Source organism: Patiria miniata, unplaced genomic scaffold (assembly GCF_015706575.1).
Source record: "Patiria miniata isolate m_02_andy unplaced genomic scaffold, ASM1570657v1 HiC_scaffold_17, whole genome shotgun sequence".
Taxonomy (NCBI): Eukaryota; Metazoa; Echinodermata; class Asteroidea; order Valvatida; family Asterinidae; genus Patiria; species Patiria miniata.
This window is the reverse complement of record NW_024037055.1, coordinates 10,835,272-10,861,912: the sequence shown is the minus strand read 5'-3', so window position 1 is coordinate 10,861,912 and position 26,641 is coordinate 10,835,272. Positions and strand designations below refer to the sequence as shown.

The 26,641-nt window shown below is 40.2% G+C and overlaps 1 protein-coding gene across 5 annotated transcripts in view; it reads right to left on the bottom strand.

Annotated features, from left to right (window-relative positions):
• Positions 1-727: 727 nt before the first annotated feature.
• The window catches only part of LOC119723810 (E3 ubiquitin-protein ligase TRIP12-like), a 74,887-nt gene continuing 48,973 nt past the window's right edge, over positions 728-26,641 (bottom strand). For all 5 annotated transcript variants that reach the window (XM_038194682.1, XM_038194683.1, XM_038194684.1 and 2 more), the window contains exons 37-43: positions 25,754-25,908; positions 23,470-23,634; positions 22,669-22,833; positions 17,395-17,508; positions 14,963-15,057; positions 10,554-10,657; positions 728-6,456 (exon numbers count right to left, since the gene is read on the bottom strand). In XM_038194682.1, coding sequence (XP_038050610.1) covers positions 6,260-6,456; positions 10,554-10,657; positions 14,963-15,057; positions 17,395-17,508; positions 22,669-22,833; positions 23,470-23,634; positions 25,754-25,908 — 995 coding nt within the window. In that variant the 3' untranslated portion in view covers positions 728-6,259. The remainder of the gene's footprint in view (positions 6,457-10,553; positions 10,658-14,962; positions 15,058-17,394; positions 17,509-22,668; positions 22,834-23,469; positions 23,635-25,753; positions 25,909-26,641) is intronic.

Here is a 26,641-nt window from a genome sequence, read left to right as displayed (position 1 = left end):
TGGAAGTTTGGCTAGTATACTCGTAAGATATTTAATTCCAGATGGTGGTGCCCAGGCACTGAAGGGGTCATTGCATTGGACCAAAGTTCGAAGAACGGAAATGATTGGTTGGTATCACCGCCAAGGCTTATACTTAAAGGCGTTGACAAAGATGCGGGGAGAAAAAGTAGAACGTGGAGCATTTCAAAGTTTTGCTACAGACACGCACATCTTACCACAAGCAAACGTTACAAGTAGAGGAAGAGGAAACAATGGCACTTTCGCCGAACATCCACTGAAGTTAAGATTGATCACACTGAAACTAAGGTTTTCAGTCAATGAATTAAGATATGCAAATGTGCCTCAATTATAACGAGAGTTTATTTGCTTGGCAAGTATCGGGCTGAGAAGGAATGTAAAGGCGACATTACAAAAGGCAGGCGCCAAGGATGTTAAAGTCGCCGAGATGTGCATGCAAATAATATATGATTTCGTCCCAGAGCGACAGTCAGCAAATACTTCAATAGTTCAAATTTAGGTTTGGACTATAAGACTAAGTCAGTATCACAGATCAGTGGTCGGGTCAGTTGGGTCCGGTTAAGTTGGGTTGTGTCAATGGAGATCGGTGGTCGCGATGCGAAGGATAAAGTCGGGTTGGGTCCAGGTGGGTCAGGGCAGGTCGGGTCGGAAAGCCCCGAATTTTCATACCAGAACTGTACACAAAAAAGCCAAATACCAAACTCATTGGTAAGAGTACATCTGCTTTTTATTGCCAAGGTGTTCAACTTTGCACAAGTAGAATGAAATCATATCAAACACGTACGGTACAAACCAAAACAGCATAAGACCGCTATAATCATTTTAACAATTTTGTTTGTAAACTCTTACTTTTCTTTCTACAGCAACAAAGCCACTTTTGCAAGGACAATGGCTTAACCGTACGTACACGTTAATTAAGTCTATTTACATTAATTTCTTTATTTAACGGGACATGTATTGAAAAGTAAGTTTATCAACGATGAACAAAAAGTGAGGATGCAAGTCCCAAATTTACTAAAATATCTAAAAAATAAATATGTTACGTATAGGACCGAGCTTTGCGAGTTGACTATCGAGGTTCTGAAAAAGGGGAACTCTTACTCGATGTGAATCGAAATTGCTTGGAACATTCAATTAATGTTACACGTAAATCGCATGCCTCCCCAATTAAGGAAACGAAATCACCTATTAAAGCAAACGACAAGTCACATTTGTTTACAAAATTGGAGGCTGTGGACACGTGTTGCCAACTTTGAGCAAACAGTTCTCTTCTACACTACCGGTACATGTTTATCTCTTGAAATACAAGTGATTTAAAAGTGTTGGCATAAATTCGAATTCGAATTATTGGCTGCCAGACAATAAGTCAACTCAGCGGGTCGGGTTCATTTGTGCGCAAACTGATGAAAGCCTTTTTTCAAAGGTTTGTAGAAGCCCCAAATCGGAATAAGGTAGTTTTTCCGTAAAAAAGACATACAACGGATGGGGAGCACATGCCTTGTGCTAGGCAAGGAGTTACTCCGCTTAATATTGCTTGCAGCTTTTTTCCCCCCGGAAATAATTGGCAACGAACCAACTCTTACTGCGGATGCGGAGGCCATCACTTTTTTCTCTCACTTTTTGGGGCGCAGGGAGAGTCGGCAAAGTAAAAATCCCAATTTCTACACGCCGAAAATAACGTTAATTTTTCTTTCTTCGAATAAAACCACATGCTCCTTACAAAACGCCTAATGGCAGTTAGATTGCAAGCCTGAAGAAACATAATGTTTCGGCAATGAAATCCAAGGGGAAAGCCCACGGAATAAGACAGGGACCGATCAACGTATGTTGGCCTGGTTGGGACTGCAGCCCGGGTCACATAGATGAAATGTGAAGAGACAACTTATCCAAACAACTCTCTTGAACATAAATGTTTCATGCCAAAATGAGGAAATAATTGTTTGTATGTCAGTGCAGATATGTTTGTTTTATTTTGGGGTCTTGAAAAATACTACCCAGTTGGGAATGGGTATCGTACGGGCAGTGCCACAATTAAATACAAATTTCCCTTTCCCTGGTACTGGACATTTTCATTTCAAGATTCAATTATATCAAGTCATGCGCATAAAAGCTACGAATAATAAAAAAAAAATCTTGTCGGTCGGTACGGTACGGTACGGTACGGTACGGTGAGCCTTTGAAAGGCAGTAGCCTTGTTTGTTCCCGGAACAAACAACAATTCTGACCGTCATACACCAACGGGCTGCAAAGTTACGCATGTCGATTTTGTGGAATGAATAGTTTGTAGTATTCTTCGTTTCAAAAAAATAATAATAATGCGTGCCCACGTATATTAAAAAAGTTCCTTGAATAAATAAATTCGGTGCGATGAAAATAAATTCACCCTAGTTTACAAAAGAAATTTCAGGTGTAGCACAACGAACCAGAAAGTACTTGCCAAAACCAATTTAATTGGGCCAACTGCTCCCTCAGCCAACAACACAGAGAAATACGCACAAGGAAATTGGCCTATTAAATGTAACACGTTTCGTTACATGTATCTACACTCCTGTACATTCTTTTGTATCGGAAGATAACTCATATTGTAATTTTAAGATTCACGATAAACCTATACATACATGTATTTTCCAATGCTTTTGGAGATCTTCCTCTCCGCCTATAAAGCATCACTTTATTGTTTCCGGACGTGCTGACAATGTATGTACATAACATATAAAGGTCTCTGCACTCTTCATAATCACTTTATCCAGTTATTAATTTGTTCACAAAATCAATCAATATTTTCAGTTGGAGTACACAAATGCAGCTACAAATAGTTGTGCAAGTAGTCTTTGGAGAAGATAACTTCCTTTCAAGAAAACAAAATATTAGAAAGAAGGGGGGGGGGGGCGCAACAAGCAGAGTTTTACTTTTAGACCCCAAATGAACACGCAGGGTGATCGCATCCTGCATCCTTCCAATACAATTATGATGTTAAGCTCAATAATTATGAAAAGTCACTGTGGAGAAAAAAAAATCCAAACAAAGAAACACACAAAAACGAAAACCATGACGTTCCAAATTTATGCACATCGATGACCATGGTTCATGTAAGGTTTCATGTTCAACCCATACACCGTTTGGACGAAATTGGGCATGCTTGTTTGTCAGACTTCTGTTGGTGTTTTGAATTCACTTAACATTAGCCTTCCTGTTTCCCCAGAAGTAAAGGAGAGGCGATTTTACTCCTGGGAATCAACTACTGATAAACGTGTGGTTTTGAGTACGTTCACGAGTACTAAAAAGAAAGCACACGTCAATCGATACCTGCTAACGTCATCACAAGGTCACAGTACTTTGCACACCTTAGGATTATGGTTGATGTTCGTTCCAACTTTCCACTTAATGTACTCTACTGTTGAGAAGAAAAGTCACAGAGAATTGTTGTACATGTAATGAGGAAAAAAAAGTACATGTAACAAAGAAAGAAACCTTTGAACGATTTCAAAATTGTGATTAACCCAAAACCAGATGCTACATTTCTTGAGACTTTCTTTCTAAAACTCTGCTTGTTTTTAATATGCTTTGAGTAACATGCTATGCCAATTTTGAGCACTTGGACTTCTACATCCTCATGCATGAGGGACTAATAAAAATATATGCTATTTCAGGTGAGATATAGACAAGGTATGAATTAACACTGTTGCAGAAGCTGCTCAGGTCAAATCTCATGGCACAAAATCAACTAAAACATTCACCAAAACGATCACTGTACGCCGGGGGAAGTAAGTACACAGAAATATTGCTCAGTAAATTCTTTGTAATGATGGGAAATTAAATTGATGCCGAGAATCAGTCAAATAAACACCATGGTGCAAGAATGAAGGACTTATGGTATGCTATTCACTGAACAATTGTCCCCCATAAAATTCAGCCTGGATGAAAAGACAAGTACACTGGGATAATATTGAATAGATTATGCAGGATGTTACCAAGACATGAATTAAGTTGCCTGAAGATGTTTCACTTCCAAACAATTGCATTAAATCATTCTTTACTTAAGCTTCAACTAATTTAGACATAAGAACCAAGTCTATTCCCCCTCCCCCTCTTCCATTTCCACAAGACAATCCCTCATACCTCTGTACTGAATTCCTTCTTTATGGACAAACACTGTCAGCTCTAAGCATTACTACTTGGAGGGCACAAAACAACCACTTCACAATTTGTGGCTACCAGGAAACTTTGGTGATGCCGACAGAATACAGCTTTGCAGGTCCAGTGCAAAGATTCTTTACATTTGTCCAGGATGAAAGTCAACGGTAAGGCATCCAGGTAAATAGTAAGTATCTTATCAAAAGAAAAACGTGCTCAGAGCAGCATTTGCTTTCTGGTATGTAGGCTTCTGGTAAGATGCATAGTGGTCTAATACCTCTGTGACAAGTGTTTTTTTTTTGTTCTTGCAAACTGGTTAGCCTTGCCATCAGTAACGATGCTTCCTGCAAGTATCATTGATATATATGTATTAGCGACATGGCTTCTCTTGGCTTCCGCTTATCAACAATGACAAAGTTTGTTTTACCCCAAACAAAGAAATTTCTAGAAAACAGTCAGAAACAGTGCTACAGTTGGTTCAGTGACCAAACATCATATACTATGTAGCCTGTCTGGCCTCTTGAGCAACCCACTTCCTCCGCAGGGGTACTGGTCTTATTCTTGCTAGCAGCAAATCTCAAACTATGCTTCTGACCAAAGGACTTACCCACTTGTCAATCAATCAATCTCTTCTTTAACGTCAATCCTCATCTTTCCTGGCAACACTAATATGCATTGTTTTAATAAGGGACTTTGGTCATCTATATCTCAATGCCAAAGCTGCTTGATCACCAGCATAATATGCCTAATGACCTTACCACAAGAAACGTCCACAGAAATGACTCAAGTAAAGGATTCTTGAATACCCAAACCCTTCAGCTTAATCTATGCCCATTTGTTCAACATGTAAATGCTTTACTTTAGCTTTGATTAGTGTGACAGCAGATGAGTCAGTTGCCTTAACCCTAATAGTCTAGACGTTGTTGTTGTTTGTATGCGATAGCCTGCTGCGCCGCCGCGATAACCGGCCGCCACGCGAGGGCACTATCACGACCAACCAATATTGCCCACAAACCCGTCACAACAATGTCTAGATCACTTGCTATTGGTTGTGTAATGCGCCCGCACCTGTTTGGCCTAATATATGCAGTGTGCAATTTTAAAAATTCATAGTAGTTCCGAAGCAAACTCTCAAATTTCTTCCAGTAGGTTAGAAGCTGCAGCAAGACTTTTGTGCAATCTCACTGGTCAGTTCTTTTGTTGTGTGTAGTATGTGTGGGACTGAACATGGACTGTAATTGCCTGCAGAAGTCATGCATGCGCACTAATTTCCCCCATTTTTCAGGGGGAGATTTTAGCAAGTGATCTAGACGTTGTTCTGACGGGTTCGCGGGCGATATTGGTTTCTCGTGATAGCGCCCTCGCACGGCGGCCGGTTATCGCGGTGGCGCGGCGGGCTATCGCGTACAAACAATAACAACGTCTAGCCTCTAGACTATAACCCTAACCCCCTATAGTGATTTACTAGGGCTCTTCTTCACTCAGGCAAATTCCAACACCATGTGGTAAACTGTACACATAAACTGTTGGACTCTGATTATTGGTGGTATGCCAAACCCTATGTAGAGCATAATCAGTTTACTAGTGCAGTACTCACTAGATTCCAACAAACACTTGTGTTGGAGTTTGAGTGGATGGGGATTGTTAGGGTTAAGGCATCTAACCACAGGCATGTATGACTTTGTTTCGAGTCCCAACTCTTTGCATTGGTCAAATTAAAGTAATCCTTTACAATCAACAAAAAAATTGGACACATCTGAAAGAGAGTATATTTTTCTTTTTACATGCTATGCACAATTGGCAAATTTGTCACTCACTTTCCTCTTTATCCACGCACAGTGCACCAACCAAAAAATCCACAAGTGGCAGAAATGTCAACATCATTTTTCTTCTCAGCTTTTGGGATCTGGTCGACACAGCAAAACTGCATTGTAACTACTGATGAACAAAGATGCATCAGGGAACATCAAGTATAACAAAACTTTTCTTGCAGCACAGTAATAAAATGATCACTTCCTACTTCATAATAAATCCAAGCAGGGTCTTTCTTTCCATACACTCTCTTTTCCTGGTTGAACTCCTGAAAGTTTGTTTTCAAACACCTTTGTTATGAAAGGTGGAATGACAGCTGTCCTTCTTCAGCAGCCAGTCGCAGCTTGATTTGCATGATCTCTGAGGAGCTGTAGTCCGGCAGTTTCAGGTAGTTGACACAGGTCATGACAGATGGCAGGAAGTTGTCTGGATTCTCTGAGGTCTCAAAGGTCTTACGGACAATGGTCAGGGGTGGAGTCAGGGCCTTGAAACCTGCAAGTAAGAGAGGTGAATGAGAGAGACAGTTAAGAGGAAGATAAAGGAAGGTAGATCTCAGGTACTACTGCTTTGCACAGAATTGGAAGCTGCTTGAAAGAAGTCACAAAGAGGGCGCCATTGTGTTCCTGCTGTGTAAGGCATTTTGGAGGAATCAGGAATGTTCCTTGAAAAAATGCCCAACAAGATAGGGCCACTTTTACGGTGCTTCAATGTAAGGGCTAAACAAGCTTAGATCCACTAGATCCTAGGGATACCAACGAACTGTAATCTAGTGCATTAGCATCCATTGTTCATGAATTAAGGTTAAAAAACACCCAATATGGCTGCTGAATTCAATGCATCTTTAATGCAACCCCCCCCCCCCCCCCCAAAGATTACAAACGTCACATGTACAGTTCCCAGGATCCTTGGCTCCCGGTTTTAATGTACAAACGTACCGAACATCGTTGTTAAAAAAAAGTCAACAGATTAACAAACAAAAACTACCGGTTGTACGCGTATTAAACACTGTTTGGGCCACTTTTAATTCCCGACATCAAACCACCCATGGTTACATCGTGTTTGAATGTTGAAGAGTGACAGAGATGGCTATTATTTCCCCAAGAAATAAAAGGGAAAACCACCCGTTGCTAAGGTTTTGTGACAACTCCTCGTGCGGCCGCGGGATGTGAGAAATGCCAGTTCAGTGACTTCCGGCGGTTCAAAATCGCTATACCGAACGATTGTTATTACGAACACTTTCATTGGATCCCATGATGTTCGTTATAGCGGCGTTCCGCTGTACTTCTTTAGGCTCTCCTTGAATAGTTTCATCTACTTGGTGTCGCAGGGTATGACAACAGTTTACAATTGCTGTCTGCTGTGACGTATTCCAGGTGTTTTATACACCCAAGGGTGCAAATAGCAGCTGAGAGAAAGCAGAGGGTGCCCTTAGACAGGGGTTGCCCTTAACTTTTTTTTTGACTGGCCAGCCGGACCAGTTGGCTAGAATTTTGACTGGTCCGCCAGGTTTTTGACTGGTCCGTCTTATACAGCGTGTACCCACCAGTTAATCAGTTTCACATAAGTCATAACAAGACTATATAGTCGTGTTCCCTAACGTTGCGCACTTCGAAGCTTACCCAACTTTCCTTGTGTAGTGTTGCCAAATCTCTTTGTTGATAAACCTCAAATTCATATAGTGAAATACTGGTACTTTTACCTTTTTAATGCTTGCTATTTAACCTCTGTGAACAATTTCGGTTTCATAAAATTTAATCCGAAATGCAAAAAACGGTCGCGTCCGGAAATTGGGCACAAATAGGCGGAGTGTTCCTTAATGTGGCACACTTGAATAAATCTCGGAAAATTCCAAATTAACATTTAAGAATTTCTGTAAACTTGATAAATTCTGATAAATCATTATTATCTTAACTTACAAACCCAGCCAGATGTTTGTCAGAAAATTATTTTCTTATTTTTCGGGGCATTTTCAAAGGGTTCACTTTGCACTTGAAAATAAAATCGGAAAATCACGCCAAAATTATTTTTTCTTTTAACTTTGTAACGGGTAAATAGACTCGCGATTTATGAACGGGAGTGTTTAGAACTTGATGAAATTTCACTTTCTGTGAAATTTCAGTTAAAACTTTTGCTCTAGCTAGGCGCTACAGGCGAAAAATCAAAGTGCGCCACGTTAGGGGCCGCGCCACGTTAGGGTACATCAACATAGTCAACACCCATGTCATCATGTTACCTGAGCAATAGAGGTCTATTTTCTTCCTCCATGATCTGAGGCCGCAAACAAAATATAAAGTTCTGCCTCAGAAATTACATGCCTTTTAAAAATGGGGTCGGTCGGTCGGATTTTTGGGGGTTTTATGCAGCTTGAATGGGGTATTCAATTAGGCCTCAGTATGTGAAGGTTTAGCCTGATTTATTTTCATTGCACTACGAAAGCTATACACAAAATGATGGCCACAAAAAGTGAATAAAACCTACCTTAATTAGGCCCAAAAAAATTATTCTGCTTCCGATTACATGCCTTTCAAAAATAGGGTCGGTCGGTCGGAAATTCTTCTTTTTTTTGCCGATTTTTTTATGCAGATTGAATGGTGTATTCAGTTATGTGCGTAGTTTTAGCCTGAACTATTTTCATTGCACTACGAAAGCTATACACGAAATGGCAACAAAAAGTGAATACAACCTACCTTTAATTATTGTCAATATATTTACGTTCGATAATTTCAAAAAATAATGGAAAATTCAGGTCGTTCGCACCATATGCACAACGGTAGTCAAGACGCGGGGAGCTGGCCGAAACTCCGAGGTGTGTGATGCGTGCGTGTGTGGCCCACCATGGGCCGACAGACCCGTTTTACGGTCAAAAATTTCGGGAAACACACGGCATGTATCACTCCAAATACGAGTAGTGCGATCTCAAAATGAACTCTTGAACACAGAAAATACATACACAGACAAGCTAGATCAATTCTGTAAATTAACTTGCAAAAATGTTCTTTCTCCATCGGTGTTTTCTTGGCATTTTTACGATGTCGAATCCGACCAGTTGACAGAGCACGTGCCTGGCGCCTGCACAATGCAGAGCCATGCTAGCGCTATGATCACGTAGGCGTGCACAGACTAGTTACCGCATTTTCATCGTGATATCTTCTAAATTGGCGCGGCGGGAACCAGTCATCGCCGCATTGGGCTGGGTTTACGCACATGATTATAGTCACCGTGACATCGAATTGCGAAGTAGTCATATCGCGAAGCGAATTTGTAAAAACAACGGAGGTTTCTTTTGAAAAAAATAGCGAATGTAAGTAAGAAACCAAATAAATACAACAAGCATTTTTTTGACGCCGATTTTTTCGGCTGGCCAGCCGGACCACTTGGCAAGGTGTTTCAGCTGGTCCGCCAGCAATTCAACTGGCATTTGGCCAGCGGACCACCGCTAAGGTCGAACCCTGCCCTATACAAACCCCATGGCCTATATCACAACAGACAATTGTTGTTTTGTTAAGCCATGATTTAATTTTGTAATCTTTTTACTCTTTAAGAAGTAACAATATAATTCAAACGTCGTTTTCGTAAAGACATGAATAATTTATTTTTCTTGTGTGGACACCCTTTGCATTTTAATTGAACATTCCAATGCTTATGATAAAATGCGCATGCAAATTTCCATACAAATCCCAGCCTACCTATCCTATGTTGAAACAGCAATTAATGTGAAGCAGAGGAATTTCTTTCTCTTGGCCTAGTCGACAATATCTTTTCTGTATTTTTTTGTGTGACTGTGATCAGGGACTTTTTTTTGATGTGGGATCAATTTTTCTATTAAACAGTTGTAGGTACTGTGTACTTGTGATGCTTAATTTGTTTTCTTGAGGAAGCCAATGAATCGGGTGGGTACTGGTTACCAGTGAAGTCTTGCAGTAATCCTCATGACATGGGCAGTAGCGGAACATAAACCACACTGACTGCAAACCATATGCTGCACAGAGCACAATTAGTAACCACAGCACCTGATTAACAAGATGCCTCAACAAAATATCACAGTCTTTGGTATTGAAAGACTTAATCCCACCTCACAAATTAAGCTTCCACAATGTTAGCATGTCTTGTCTTAAAGTTACAAAGGCTTGTTGTAAAAGCATTGCAGAAATGGTTTTGCTGGCAAAATACATGTATAACAAATCTTTGTACTGTCCATGTTTGCATTAGGCAATTGTTTTTCATGAGCACAAAGGAATGTGCACAATTGGGTCAGGACTGAGGATTTCTGTTTGTTTTGACTGGGATTGCACAGAACAGAGTTTATTTCCAGTGATGAATCTAAAATACACCAAAGCACTTGCTGCACTGCACCTCACAAGCTTGAATTGGATTTGTTCTCTATCTGGAACCATTGACATTTTGTATGTGATAGCCTAAACCTGATTTTGTTGGTTTATTTTTATTATGTCCAAGCACTTTTACTGACTTCTTTCACCATTTGAGTCCCAATGTGAAACCACCGACTGAAAAACATGTATCTGGCTTAAGGACATAACTCCACAATTCCTGCCATTTTAGCAAAGATATAGAAGTAAATGTTAACTCACCCCCAACAGGTAGCCTGGGGCTTCCAGTGACAAACTGTAGGAACTGTCTCTGCTGCTGGGGATTGTATGATGCCATGATCTCAAAGAGAAACTTCACAGCAGAGCTGCAAAAAAGAAAGGTTAGGCCAATAAGTTCTCACTGTTCTGTGAGTGTGTACTCTCCCACAGTAAATGGGACACATGAGTACTTTCAATGTTGTAGTCGAGTCTTGTTTCTGAGTCACCATCAATACTCAATTTTTATATGATGATGTATATTTTCCTGAAGCCAAGACATCTTTTCTATTTTAGCCAGCTTGGAATTAGTATTTCATGCAGTAAACTCTTCTCCAGTCAAAATTGGATAACTCGAAACTCCATTCACAGAGATGCCAACATTTAAAATTGAAAAAGTGTAATTTTCCATCAGACACCTGCTGAAAACGAAAAAATTCCCTACATAACATGAAACCTGTTGGAAAAAAAATGGGCTTTGGAAAATGGGCTCTTTTACTTTGAGTGATGTCTTTTTTGGGCACACACTACATGTTGGCACTCTTTATGTGCTAAAAATCGCACATCCAATAGTCTGATACCAAATTCCCATTATATTAATACGTGCTATGCAAAAACAGAACTCAAGATACCACATGCAATACAAATTGTGCACACATTATGAATGTAAAATCTTGGAAAATCATAGAAAATCATATAAGGATCGTACAACCGTAATCAGGGTGAATAAATCGTATAAATTACGCCTAAATCTTAAACGTTGGCATCTCTGCATTTATCTCCAAGTAATACCCGTTTCCCGTCAAGAGAATAGGGTATTTTGTCATGAATGCCCCCCCCCCCCCCAACTCAAAATGCCCACACAAGTACCTCTGTTATCTCCACCTTGTGTTTGGCCAGTCTATAGAAAATACCACTTATACAGTCACAAAGAAGTGTAAAACAGATTGCAAAACTTAAATTTCAAGAGTCATTACTTGGGGGTGGGGGGCCTAATGAGTGAATTACATTTTAAAAGTCAAAAAGCTACAGAGGTCAGCCCACTGAGACATTTTCATGTTCTTAATTTCTTTTTCCAATATTTTTTAATTGTACTGAAAATATGGATATCGGTATTGGTATCATTATTGGGCCAATACAGTAAACAAAAGATCAGATATTGGATCAATAGTAAAAAGCCTGTTGATTAATTAAATACCACCATAAAGTACAAAATCATTACATAAAGTACACATGTGCAAGTACATGATTAAGTGAGTGTTCATTTGAAGCAGGTGATGATTGTTTGCTATGAGTAGGCAGGTAAAGGTACATTTTCTGATTTGTGTTTCAATGTTCATTTCCATTAAAAACAAAAAGCCAAAGTCAATTGTAAATTGTTTTTGCTCATTAATTGTTTTTTGCTGAAACTGAGTTGACAATTTGAAAATAGAAACTTTCAGAAGCACATTAGGGCTGAGTCAATCGAATAATTGACTATTCGAATATTCAACCTTCCATTCGATCAAATATTCAAATATTCAGTTATTTTGTCATTCCAAATTCTAACAAAAGCAGAAATATGCCATACATGTACATGTAGTTAATGTACGTGTGCACGTTGATATGTCATACATGTATGTGATTTCTTCCCAGGTAAGTCAGGTATATGAAAGCAAATAGCAGATCTTGGGTCATCAGTAATTTGACAATTAATAATCATCAGAGAAGGTGGAGTGAACAATTCCTTGTTTGCACAGGGGACTTATTAAGCCATGAACCCCAAACGCGGCGGGTGGCATCAGCCAATGTGACTCTCCGACCCTTAACTCGCAAAAGGAATCGAGGATACATTTCACTTAAGGCTTCTTGTAAGTCCACAAAACAGTGTATTTTCTAGTCAAAGTGTTGAGGATAAAAGTTTTCCACGATTTCTTCCAGACTTGAAGGTCAGCTATACCAGTAACCAGTATTGACCTTTCGGCATCGATGACGGCGATTTTTTTAACTGACATGAAGCTTAGAATTTCTTCTTCCGTTATAATTTAACATTTCAATCATACTGAGCATATTTTATGAGAAACACAACGTTCAAAAGTCCATGTTTTTTGTGGGGCATGAATTTCACTGCTCTGCTATAGCGTCTAAGTACATAATTGGATTAGCTTTTCTTAATAACGGCAGACGCTTTGCCTTAGCAGCCACATGACTGTACACATGCTCCTTGACACGTGCTGGAGAGTAATCCTTTGTTTGCACACAGGTGACCTATTACAAGCCGTGAACCCCAAACACTACGGGTGAACCCCAAATACAAGGGGTGAACCCCAAAGTTGCCAGCGGGAGGGCGGCTCCAGTGGCGCATTCAGCACAGGTGTGCTGACCCAATTCTTTTGTCTGGCTAAGTGCGTGCTCGTGAGATTACTTTCTAAAATAGATCACTAAAAGGACTTGCTACAATGTAATAAATTTTGTCTAGCTGTGTTTTTCGATGCTGGGAATCAGCAGTTGCAATTCTGATAACGGTGCGGCGAGTTGACCATAGAGTCTGTTTGGCGAAATAAATAAGAGTTTCCTTTTGAGTTTGAAATCCTGTGTGTTGTGTGTCCCCTTTTCTTGCATTTTGCTCGACTTGGAGGACAAGAGCCCAATAGGTTCCTGCTACAGTAATAACACTGAAAGCATTATCACTGAGCTGGATCTGTTACACAGTACCCTGTGGAGACATGGGTAAAATAGGGAACAAATAACTAAATACGTCTCCACAGGGCAATTTCTGTAGATGAATAAGTCATAAGGACATAAGTCAAACATTTAATATCCATAATAAATTTAACCCTAAAACTAAAAGTCTTTTAGGAAATCCCAGGGTCCGTAACGTAAATGAGCCAAGGTTTTCAAAACGTTTTAATGTAATGTTGGGGTTCATGAAAAGTTTTCTACAACACCGCCACGTGCTGTGGTCAGCATATTGCGTGCTAGGGGATTCCCCCAGTGTGAGAAATCTTTCTGGCGGGCAGTTAACCTCGTGCATTTGACACGATTGAACAGGCGACTAAAAACTTTTGGGGGATCTTAGCTACGATGTATCAGTGTAAAGTATCGCTTCATGTACGAGCAGTATGACCTCAAAATAAGTACATGAAAACGAAAAATACATAGGCCCACAAAGAAAAGAGAAATCAAGTTCTTTTAATGAACTTGCAGAAACTTCTACTTTGATGTTTGCATGTCATTTTCGCGATGTCAATTTCAACCTGTTACGCTAGGCCACACTGGTCCTTTCTCATTACTTAACCAGTCTACCATAGCTGCATGCATATGTACATGTAGCACCAACGCTAGGGGATCGCTAGGGGATCGCATCTTGCTCGGATCGCATCGGGGAAAACAGCGGCGTTTTGTTTGTTTGTGAAAATAGCAATTGTAAGTAGGGCAACAAACAAAAAATACGGGCAACGGAAATGTTACTCCTCATGCTAGAGTTAATGATGTGAAAAGGCGTTGGGAAGTGTTTTGTGAAGACAGGGTCAGGGACTGGCAAAAAATATTGGGTTGGTCGGGTTACCGCAAGCACTTTCAAAGCAGAAGTAATGTATGAATGCTGGGCATATTTACCAGCTGCTTTTAAGTTTTTGGCAACATCTTGAAACTAACTTTGAGAATGCACTTTTGTTATTAAAAAAAAGGGTTTTCCACATTTTTTCATATCATTGCATTTCACCTCCGAATATTCGAATTCGATAATAAATATTTGAATATTCGATAATCGATTGAATATTCATATGAAGTGAATTAAATCGCAATTATTATTATTCATAATAATTAATTAATTTGTAATTACAGTTGTCAACTATGCATACACCCTTTAAATTCAGTTTACCTATCAGAATCTCAGAAAAGAGGTTCCTGCATCTTTAGGACAATAAAGGTCCACGATGTTCTAGGACTTTCCAGGACTTAATTATGAAAATCCATGACCTAGTCCATCAAAATGCAGATCAAAGCTTGATCTGCATTTTGATGGACTAGGTCATGGATTTTCAGTTATCAGTTTTAAACTTGTTCCATGAAAAGTACTCGACAGAAACAGACAACAAAACAATGCAATAATGTCTTTCAAAATAAAATTGCTTGTATCAGCGAAATTTGTCGTATTTTGTTGGGTAAAAATAATCAGATTTGCAATGCTGTATTGGTCCTCAACAATTCCATGACTTTACCATGACTTTTGTCATTATAACAAATTTAAAGTCTTTTCCAGGCATGGAAATTGAAACCCAAATTCCATGAATTGTGCATGTTTTTCCCAGGCTGCAGGCACCCTATGAGTAGGCCACAATGTGCCACTTTCTGTTTCTGCACCGAGTCTATGGTGTTTCTCTTTTTATTTCTGCCATCTGTTTCAATCTATTTCCTTGTGAGAGAAGACTTACCTGTCATGTGTGTAGCCATGGTCAGGACGGCAGCATTCTATCAAGGTCTTGATGTCCCAGGGTTCACTGCTATTACCACAGAACATCTGGTCCATCTACACAACGACATATACAACAGGGCAGGCCATAAAATAAAGGGGAGTGACATGAATGTCCCACTTGAACATTTCATTATGAGATATCAATGCATATTTAAACTGTATGTAACTAATATGACACCCTATTAAGTTTCGTATATTTGTAAAACACGAAGTAATTTCTTGCCATTTCTGGACACTTGTAGGCCAATGGCAGATATAGCAGCTACAATGTCACATCGTTCAGTTTGTGGTATTAAACACCATGTGGTAATAACTACTGCTTAGAAGATATTTAGCTCTGAAAAGAACTTGTCCTGCTTATTACCAACTTTCGCTAAGTAGTTTTAGTTCTGATAAGAACAGTCCTGCTTTTAAGTTCTAAAAGAACTTGTCTTTGGTCTCAATGTTTCGACTAGCCTGCTCTAGTCATCGTCAGGAGACTCAAGAGAGTTGGAGATGCTACTCCTTAAGTAGGCTGTGTTAGGATTGGGAGTGCTTGTGTTGGTAGATTCTGATTGGTTGTCTGTTGGGCATGGTGTTGGAGCGAGATGCCGTGCTTGCCTAGGTGTGTCAGTTGGTTGTGAGCCCTAGGCATTGTGTTGGACTGGGATGCCTGCTGAGTGTCCTGCTCACTCAGGTGTGTCAGTTGGTTGTGAGCCATGAGTGTTGCAACTTGGTATTAGTGAATGCCATATGTTGCTAATGAAATAGCCGATGTTAGTGTCATGTTTGTGGATCTCAATAGCTTCTCTGATACGACAGGTGTACCAGTGTTTCTCTGGGGCTATGATTTCTGGCAACCGGCATGTCGGGTGTGTTCGGGGGTCTGAGACTTGTTCGTATTTGGTGCGAAGTTTTGATTTTTAAGGTGTGTACCCACTGTCTCTTTGCACTTTATTGAGGTGCTTCAATTCGGATTGTAGGTGTTCATCGTCACTGATGATGTGTGCCCTTCGAAGTAGGGTGCGGTTCCACCCACTGTCATGACAGTTCATGACAGTTCATGACAGTGGGTGGAATGAACGAGCATTAAGGTATCGGTCTGTATGCGTAGGTTTCCTGTACACAGAGTGTCCAAGTGAACCATCGGCCCGTTTGGAAATGAGTACATCAAGGAAAGGCAATGAATCGGTTGTCTCGGTTTCCATGGTGAACTGTATACTTGGAACTATCTTCCTTCTAAGCAGTAGTTATTACCAAATGGTGTTACTGCAAACCGAAACAATACCGATACTCAACCATGCAAAGCCTTAAATCATATACAATGTCACAGCTCACTATCTGAATTCTTTTTGTCTTGCCTGAATTTTGTTCAGGAATGAGACTATGCAATCACTATGTCTGTCTGTATGCATGTATGTATGTAGTATGTATGTATGTATGTATGCATGTGTAAACACCGGCAATCGTGGACTAGGGACAAAGGGTTAGGGCACAAACAAAGGGTCCACGATTGACCGAACGTCCACGATCTCAAATCATGTACAAAACCAATGAGAGCTGTTGCTAAAAAGTAAAAAGAGTACAAACAAAGGAATGAGGATTAGGGACAATAGGGCATCCATGATTGCCGGTGTTTACACACGTACTATGTATGCGTGCGTGTACGTGTTCATCTTTCTAAACCGTTGACGAAAAATACCAGAGAACACTAGAGAACAATATCATCCACGATTCCCAGCATACGTCTGTGATTGGGGTCGTGTACAAAACATATTGGAGTCTTCCTAAAAAGTTACAATACAAACAAAAGAGGGACAATAGGACGTCCACGATCGACGGTGAACACACGTTTGTGTGGGTGTATGTATGTATGTATGTATGTGTTAAAATTCTAGAGTTTGAAAGTGTAGTTTCAAAATGTACACAGTACCCTGTGGAGACATGTGCATAATAGGGAACAAAAGATTGTATATGTCTCCACAGGGCAATTTCTATAGAGAAATACATCTCCATAAGGTTATTATGAAATAGATATGGATTTTACTCAAAAAGTAGGAATTTCCAAGGTGTGTTGATCTGTCGCAAATTGAAGTATTTATGTAACATGAGCATTTTGAAACTACACTTTCAAACTCTAGAATGTTAGTACATGAGATGAAAGAAATGACTCCACAAGGATACCAATTCCAGTAAGCTTGTATGTATGTTTGTGTTAATTTGGTTACATTTTCGTAAAATTGGTTTAATTTCAAAAGTTGAAGTCCAATTGGAACCAAACTTGGGTCACAGATGCAACACGGCAACCTTCATATAATATTGATGTCAAAGGTCAAATACTGAGGTCAATGGTCACTCTTTACAGATAATCGAGAAATGTGCAATAATTGGACAGCTGATTTCATCTATTACCTCTTCTGGGTAGAAGCTCTGAAGATTGGACAATGGGAAGACTGACTGAAAGCCATCTCGCAGGGCCTCAAACTGCCTGGACACCCCTTCTACAAGAGTCCAGTGAGTCACAAGCTGCAAGAGATACATTTTGGTCATAATTGTTAAATAGGAAAGCAGGGCTTTAAATCACAACTACTGGAAAAGATGTGATGACAATACTGTAATTTCAACAATACAACTTTTTAGTTGGTTCAGCTTTTCACATTTTTTTTCTTCAATATCTAGGACAGTTCCCTGATTCTTGTGGGTCAAGAGTCTGTCACACGGCTGGTTTTAACCACTGTTTATATTATCACTAACATGTGTTTAAAAGTGGCCAGTAAAAAAGGTGGCTCCTGAATCAGGGCAACAAACTTCTGCTGTCTTTGTATTTTTGAATGATGGAGTATAATTTATACCCGAAAGTTGGTGTGTTTTGACGTTTGGGAAACTTGTTAAGACAAGCAATTGATTTTTGATCATTTTTAACTGAAAACGTCTTTTAAGCGGAGAAACAAGAATATGTCTTTAAAAAGTTGCATTAAAAATGTTGTCTGCTTGCTTATATCCCATACATGCAGGTACATAATCCAGCCATTGCAAGCATGTAATTAGAAGCACTGCTTCATGCACCAGTCCGGCCAAGGACACACCAATGCAGAATGCAAGACAGGGCATTCCCATTGGTTTTTACCAACATCTATATGTTTGTCATCACACTCTTATTCCCTTTTTTTACTGCCTTTATGAATCAATTTTACATTTTGGTTTGGTCTGGGGCCCAATATCTCAATATATAGACATACTGGCAAAGAACAATTTAAAGGTTATTTTAAATGGAAAAAGTAGCTTTACTTCTGTAAACATTTCACCGGACAGAATCTCTTTAGTGTTGTAGTCGAGACCATATAGTGCCAATTCGATTCTGCGTTTCGATTCGTATACCCTTTGCCCGTACCGTACGGGTAAGAGTATGCATCCGGTACATGTACAATGTACCGTGTATTGTGTATTGTGTATACCTCAATAAGAGCACCATATGCATAGGGACCAGTGAAGTTAGACTTAAAGCATGCGTAAAATCAGTGCGCCGTGCAAATGGAGCGGGATACAAGGTTCATTTTGTCTTAATACACGCCACGAGTGTCCGGTTACGAATCGCGACAACGAAATAAACCTACTTGTGTTCAAGACTACTTAGGCAACCTGCATGTGCATGCGCATGGTACGGTACGGTACGGTGGAACATGGCAGCGCCCACATGTCTGGAAAGCGCGAGCTTAGAGTTCAATTTTTTTTGGATCAAAAACGACTGAAATTTCTAAATAAACTTCATATTACACCTCTTTACGCCAAGACAAAAGTTAATTTTTTTGTGAGCGAGCTGATACTAATTATTACCGTTAAGAAAGGACAAGCTTTACATTTGTTCCAGGAGGATTCCCTATACGTACGGGAATGCCAGTGGGCCGTGTTGTTGCAAAGGTACTGTATATGGACTGCAGCTGCATACCGCCATCACTGAACTGGACACTCGTTAATTTTTTATTGAATGGAAAATCAATATTTTAAGATCGAAAATTAGGGTGGGTGGGTGGGTCAAAACAATTTTGAAAAAAATTAACATTTAAAAACATAAAAAAAATTAGAATGGCCTATAACTAACAAAAATCTAAAAAAAAACAAGACACATAATTACAGAAGTAAGTTGTAACCTTTTTATTCACGAAGATTACAGACAAAATTTTGACCAGTGACACCGTTGAAAAATTGACATATACATAACACCTCACTTGAGCAAGAAAGAAGTAACACGTGCAGTCCGAACCAACCTGGATATATAAAGATTCGTTAACAAGGATGACAACATGATCTACGGGCTAGCAAATGTTTTACCTATCAACGGTACTGAACGAAGTGAACACAAAGTAATTGATCGAGCTGTAAATGCTACATATTGCTGGTCTCGACTCGAGACCAGCCAAAATATCGAGACCAAAGGGGACCGAGACCAAGACCACAGCTCCCAAGACCGCCGATTTTCAACTTCATACAGTGCCTGGTTCTGGAGATAATCGAAATACAGACAGACACACCCTACGAAACAAAGACAGACACACAGTATTTACCAATACTGGACAATAGTATCACCCTACAGTAAGGGTTGCTCGGTCAAGTGCAGTGATGGTTGCTCAGTCAACTGCAAAATGCATTTGCCCGTGCAGCCACGTACGTGTACATGAAAGTCTGACTCTTATGAAAATCTGACCTTTTTCCCTATTATTGGTTAATCCCTCGCACGTGACAGGTCACTCGCTCATATTTACCTTAAGAGGAGCGTATTATTGTACTCAGGCATGCGCAATATTACCAATGAGTCCATATTTCATGGAGTCGGATATTCACACTACACCGGCCGGAGACAAAAACTAATGGTATGCAGTGCTTGGTGGCCTATTCACCCATACTGGATAATAGTATCGCCCTACAAATGCCCATCCTCTTGTTGCGTCATATTGAGCACGCGCGCTTTAGCTTTACATGAAGTAAACAATTGAAAAACACGGCAGTGCGTGGTGGTCTGGGCTATATACTGCCACGTTTGCCTCAGAAAATGTTGCTTTATTGGCAGCTTTTTTAAGAACCCTTCGTCCAAACAACTTCAAATTTTGCACTGCACATTTTGGGGTCCCGAGCAATACACCCGCCGATTTTCAGCTTCATATGGTGCCCAGTTCTGGAGATAATCGAAATACAGACAGACAGACACCACGACACCACAAACAGACAGACAGACAGACAGACAGAGATTCCTGGAATTATAGTTCAGATAACGTCAGACTTTGCCCCCTCAAGTCACTTTGGATGTGAAAACGTGGCATTCATAACATATGAAATATAATTCCCCTCCCCACGCACCAATTTTTTTTTCAATCTGAGTGAAATTCATCTTAAATGCCCTAAGTTTAGCTAGCAGATAACCTGATTAACAGGGCACAAAGGCTACAGTCCAAGACGAGGTCTACTGTGCATTTCTGTGGGGTTTTGTTTGTAATGGTATGCCGCCTGGCAATGAGTCGGAATGCGTGCCACTGCATGCAAGTCCGTGCTGATGCAGGCGGCAGATGCAAGCAGATGTGTGCTGATGTGGGCCAGTGTGTTCCAAATGTCCTTTGTTTGAGTTTGCCCGGGGGCGCACGCAAATCGGAATTAATCCATGGGCCTTACATCAAGCTAGACTGTAGTCCATTGCAAAGAAAATTAACCAAGTCAGTTTTTTGTCTTCCAACCAGTCACAAATAGCTAAAACATCGTTACTAATGAAATGTCACAGGCTTTCGTATTCAATAACTGCTTTAAATTTTTCAGATGGGGCATACATCAGCATTGACTGCTATGGACTCCACATGGCACAAGTACCCTGTCAATGGTTGTAAACAGAGAGTTGGGGGAGGCCACTGGAAAGGATGTTCAAACAAACCATCGGCACTTGAAGCTCACGCGCAGACGCTACACGTTTGTGCACTGAAATAAGTTGTGCATACTTAGCACTGAATATGCAGTTCATGCATGCCATGCACTGAGCAACATGTAAGCTGAATTGCACTACCCAAATATAGTGGGAGTATTTGGAAGGGGGAGGGCAGGATATTCAATGGAATACGTGCTACAAACTAAACTTTACATTTAGGGCTTATTATATAAGAGGGGAGGAAGTGGCTTAAAATAAACTGTTATGAATGTTTAATTGTGAAGAAAAAACACCTGCTTACCGTTCCCCCCCCCCCCCCCCCCAGTCTTGTTCTGTAATTGTGGGGACTACACGCCTGATGAGCGATAGTTATTATGGGGACAAACCACGCTATGGGGCCAGCAGGCATTCCCCATAACTCGGTCATAATTATAATTTCAATAAAAAAGAAAACACAACAAGGTGCCAACTAGGACACACACATAGTGGTGTTGTACAATACTTCTGAAGACCCTTATTGTTCCCTTCGTTTGTTGCTATTGTTTGAACTTGAACCCTCTCTCAACACGTCCCATACAGTTTATACATGGAACCGTTAAAAGGACATGGGCTCAAGTCCTCAGGGTTATTATCCCAAGTCCTCAGACGTAAAGGATAACAAGATCACACATAGCCTTACGAACCCAGCCTTACACAAAGCCTTACAGACAGGGTTTGTGGGGGTAGTTTCACTGTTTTCCTGTCATCCTTCTTCTATAGACTTGCCCTCGTGAGGTACTGTCGGACTAAGACTGATATGTGGGGGACCATTGCTCCCATGTAACCCATTGTTCCAAGCCCTCAGACGTACAGGATAACCACAGCCCAGGCTGGACGACGCGTATTCATTGCATTACGACTGACGTCCTACCTGATGATGGAAGATGAAATTTCGCTTACATATTCCTTGTGTCCAGGATTGTGCATGCGCTGGGTTTAGAAAAAGGCAAATATGTTGAGTGAAGACGTACACGCACGTGCAGTTTGCTACCAGGACGGCAGGGTGCTGGGTGTGCATGCATGTGCGCACGTAATCTTCACACAGGGAGTTCATACTGAAAATGTTTTCAACGAAAGTGTGGGATTGCAGTTTGTTTTCGGTAAACACGCCGCCTGCGGACATATTTGCCTTTTCTAAACCCAGCGCATGCACAATTCAGGACACAAGGAGTATGTAAGCGAAATTTCAGCTTCCTCCGTCAGGTAAAAATATCAAAAAATGTGTTATAATTTCTTTCGCTATAGCAGGAGAGATTCATACCCTGTACTCCGTTGCGTGTACACAACGAAGTCCAACCTGGGCTAAAAAACCAGGTACAAATACATACACAAAAAACACCCACAACCTTTTTTCTGCTCTCTTGTTTTGTTATAAAGAGTTCACAATGTAAGTAAACATATTGACTTCACAAACCATTAGAAGCACCTTAGTACTTTATCATCCTGATAAGTTTTTGTTTTATATTTTTCAGTGACTGTTAATTATCTATTATGTCAATTACAGACAGCTTACTGAATTTGATGTTTTCAATACACTGCTGGGCCAAGATCAATGCTATCCTATGTGAGACTAGAGTGTGCAGCAAATATGGTAAAATGTTACTTGAACATTTAAATGTAGCTTTACCACTTGATAAACTTTAATGAAATTAAATGTAAATTCCAGTTGTTAATACCCGATATAAAACTACAACCACAAATATGTGAGTCACGGGGGAAGGCTGAGGGATTGAGTGTCCTACCTTGAGATACTCTTCTAGGTTGTGTATAGTGACCAATGTATCCTTGCCGCCTTTCTTCAGCTCAATGTTGCCATAGCCAGGCAGGGTGAAGTCTAGTCCCAAGTCTTCCATGGCACTGCCATCAATGGTCAGGCTGTCTAGAGCCAACTGCAGGCTGGCCGGTGTCTGTATCATGAACAGTCAGAAAACAAGGAATACTTTTTTTGTTATATATGTATTTTTTTTTTAAGAACTCGGTAGTCCTCATTACAGCTTCCCAATGCTAACGCCACTAACTGTTCTAGACCATCCAGGATTTGCAGCACAAGGTAACAACTGTTTTACACCATACACAACAATTCTGCACACACACAAAATAGATTTTAAGAAAGTTATTGGATAAGCGATCAGTTTAAATTGTTCATTATCAATTATGTATGGTTTGTCTTATGTTGTTTTTCTTCTGTTTGTAAGATTAACCACAGTATCATATGCAATCATAAATAGAAGCTCCTAGCGAGGTGGTATGGTACCATGCTTACACACAAATATTTTGCAGGCATTCAATGCTCCTTCAATCATTTGGGTTGTGAAACTGCTGCTTCTACCTCAGTAATGATCGACAGATGCATCTATGGATGACCATTTAATCTACTTTAAAATTGACAAGGTTTATTTATACTATTAATACCATACATAAACTATACATTTTTATAAAAACTAAAACTAACACAGGAAAGTGAAAAAAAGGAATAAACATAAAGGAAACCAATCACTTTGGTTATTGAATAAAAAAGAAAAGAAAAGAAACAAACGCCATACATGTGAGCTGTCTTCCAGTAGCTTCTTCTTCTGCTGCATGAGTTCTTCTAATTGGAAGAAGGAGCGAGCCAGGACTGGATCAATGTACTGCAAGTCATAGGAGTTGAGGGACTCTGACTTGCCCAGTAGCCACTTGTAGAAGGGAAGGCTCAGAGGTATGTCGATCTGTAAGCAAGATTGAGGAGTGCATGTAAATTGAGCCTTGCTCTTGAGTGTATACACTGTAGACTGTTTCAAACACGCATTGAATGATGACTGGCATCAGGTGTGTGTCATCTGAGATCACATCTTACAGTTGATCCTGGTTGTTCAGGTCCCTGTTTTGCGGCTTTTGTACGGTTGAATCAAAGGTCACAGGTACTGAGCTATTCTTTGGAGGCACACAGAAACATAGGTAATTATGAATGACAACAAACCTTTCTCCAAGTAAAGATAGGGCTGGTACCCAATATCTTATGAAATTATTCGGCCTGAAGTCAGCAGTCATTGAAAGTGGTTTAACAAAGGCGTACCTGCTTGCACACCTCTTAGAAATGTTGAAAATATTCATTACATACTGTGAGGAATTACTTGTGCACTGGGACCTCAGCATCACCTACACAAACCGCTGAATTAGAATCACGTCTCAAGTGCAGATTGAGGGATTGCACACCAGATGGTGTAATTCAAATAACAGCATCTTTTGAATAAAAAGTGCTGGTAACAGAATCAACCTACCAAATAATTGTGCATAGGCTATCCTTGTTTACCCCAGAAGTATAGTAAGCTGAGGGTTTAACTGGTTAGTTGTTATACACCCTCCTAAAATGATGTACCATTCATGGAGGCTGGGAATCTCAGCAGTCCAGAATACGTATGTTGAACATTGGTGCTTGTCAGAAAAAATTCAGGGGGCACTTAGAAAGGCCTCATTTTATGGAGGGGAACACTCAGTCACCTTAAACAATAAAAAGCTCATTTTTACATTCCCCAAATTTTGAGTGGTGGGCACAAGGGGGGGGGGGAAATTTCCATCCCCCAGTTACACCACTGTTTTCATCATGACAAATTCAATTTGAAAGACAAGTAGTCAGTGTTATATCTAAGAAGATGTTGAGAAACTGCATTTTGGAATATTTATCTGTGCACAAGTTTTAAAAATATTTAAATGAATTTCATGTGTGTGTGACGATGGTTCCATTGTTCAGTACCCTTGCTAAAAATTGAATAGCACCTTGTCCACGACCTATTGCGACAAATTTCCAATAATCGAGCATTGCTGTGATAGGTTTTGAGGTCTTGATCCCTGTTTTTAACCACTTGACACCAGTGTTATTTGGACATTGATCGGACCCAGGCACGAGATTGTTTTTCACAACTTTGATGCCAGACAGGTTCAGGCCGTCATCTGCGGCCTCGCTAATTGCGTGTTTATCCATCATCCGTTCAGAATACTGCAAAACCTTTGTATCCGACATGAACTGGTTAACTGCAAAGGACCATGGTGATTTGGTACGCAGGACAACCTTTCACATGACATGGTATCTGTGCATGTTTGACACTGCATGAACGGGCTTCAGCTAACATTCCAATGAACCCCACTTGAAGCACACTGGAGGACGCTGCTCATTTGTCTGTTATTGGATTACATATTTTGGAAGAATTTTTTGAAGCATGTACCTAGGGCACTCTTTTTTAGTGAATAATTAATTGCTCTAGAGGCTGAAGTACAGGAAGGGTTAAAGGGAACACAAAAAAGTGTTACACTGAAACATATTCTGTGCAAATATCCACGCCTATGAACTGTATGAAAAGAATGTAATACATTGTTTTGGTTTTTGAAGTGCAGTTTTCAACTTTTTACAATGTCTGATATTCAGTGCTATTCCCAAACATCCGCGGGCACTATTGCTGTGATGTCACCTTAAATTCTGTGTACAAATGAAGAATCTAAAAAGTTTTTTTATAAGGCTTTTCACTGGCTGTCGTTGTATACTGAATCAACAAGAAACACACACAAACAAGAGATATTGGAACCCCTCTCCCTCCTCACAACATCCCCCCCCCCAAAAACCCCCAAAACCACCACTCATACAAAAGTCTTTTCACTATTTTGTGCTTCAAACAATCCATTAAAAGCCCCAAAAGGCCCCAACACACCCCTAGTAATGGTAATGGCCAATCAATAGTGAATCACACCATGGCTACAGGAAAGTTAATTTCAGCCTAACTTCCCAACCCCTTAACTCCCTCATTTTGGATCCTTTTACACAATCCTTTTCTTCTGCCTTTTTTCTGAACCTACCATTCTGGAGTCCATGAGTGCCTTGGCCATAAACTTGCCTAGGAATCGGAACTTGGCCTTGATCTTGTTGACAGCCTGGCTCTTGGCACTGCGGCTGAGTGGGGCAGGGAATAGGCCTTGGGTGGAGTGGACATACTTCACCCCTGCTTGTGCCCCTGTGCATAAAACAAAAATAAAAGAGACACAAACCAATCACAAACTCTGGTAAGGAGACCAGGAACAGGACATTCCTAAAGAGCATATTTTTGTATTTAATTACAGCAAAACTTGATTTGAGAGATTTCCCAATCACTTACATGTGATTGAATTTGGAAAAAAAGGCATTATTAGGCAGCTAAACAGACAACATTTTGTTTCTGTTCATAAATTTTACCAGTGCAGACATATGCATGTTTTCTCTACACCATAAATTACAGAATATCTCGTCTATGGGCAGCTGCAACATCCTGGCCAAGATATATTTCACTTCTTATAAGCTAATATCATGAGTGAAACATTGTAATGATAGAAAAAATGACAAAAACAAAACAAGTAAAGAATTCAATCTCACTAAAGCACACTAGGGTCTATAAAGGAAGGTTTTAAACAGCTGTTAAAACACAGAATGGCTGGTTTGAAACACTTTTCCGGTATCACATGAAATTTTGACTCCTATGAAATCTGGTCCCTTTTACCCTCTTTATTGGCTGAACGTTCACAATCTTCACTTAGGCATGCGCAATACTACCAGTGAGTCTGTATTTCATAGAGTCCTCAATTCATACTACACCAGCACCACTACGTTCTGCACCACATTGCGCAGTAAGTGCCATGTGCGTGCCAATTTCCTTATAAGGAGCTTTATTAATACTCAAGAGAGGCACATAGCATACACATAGCTAGAGGGGT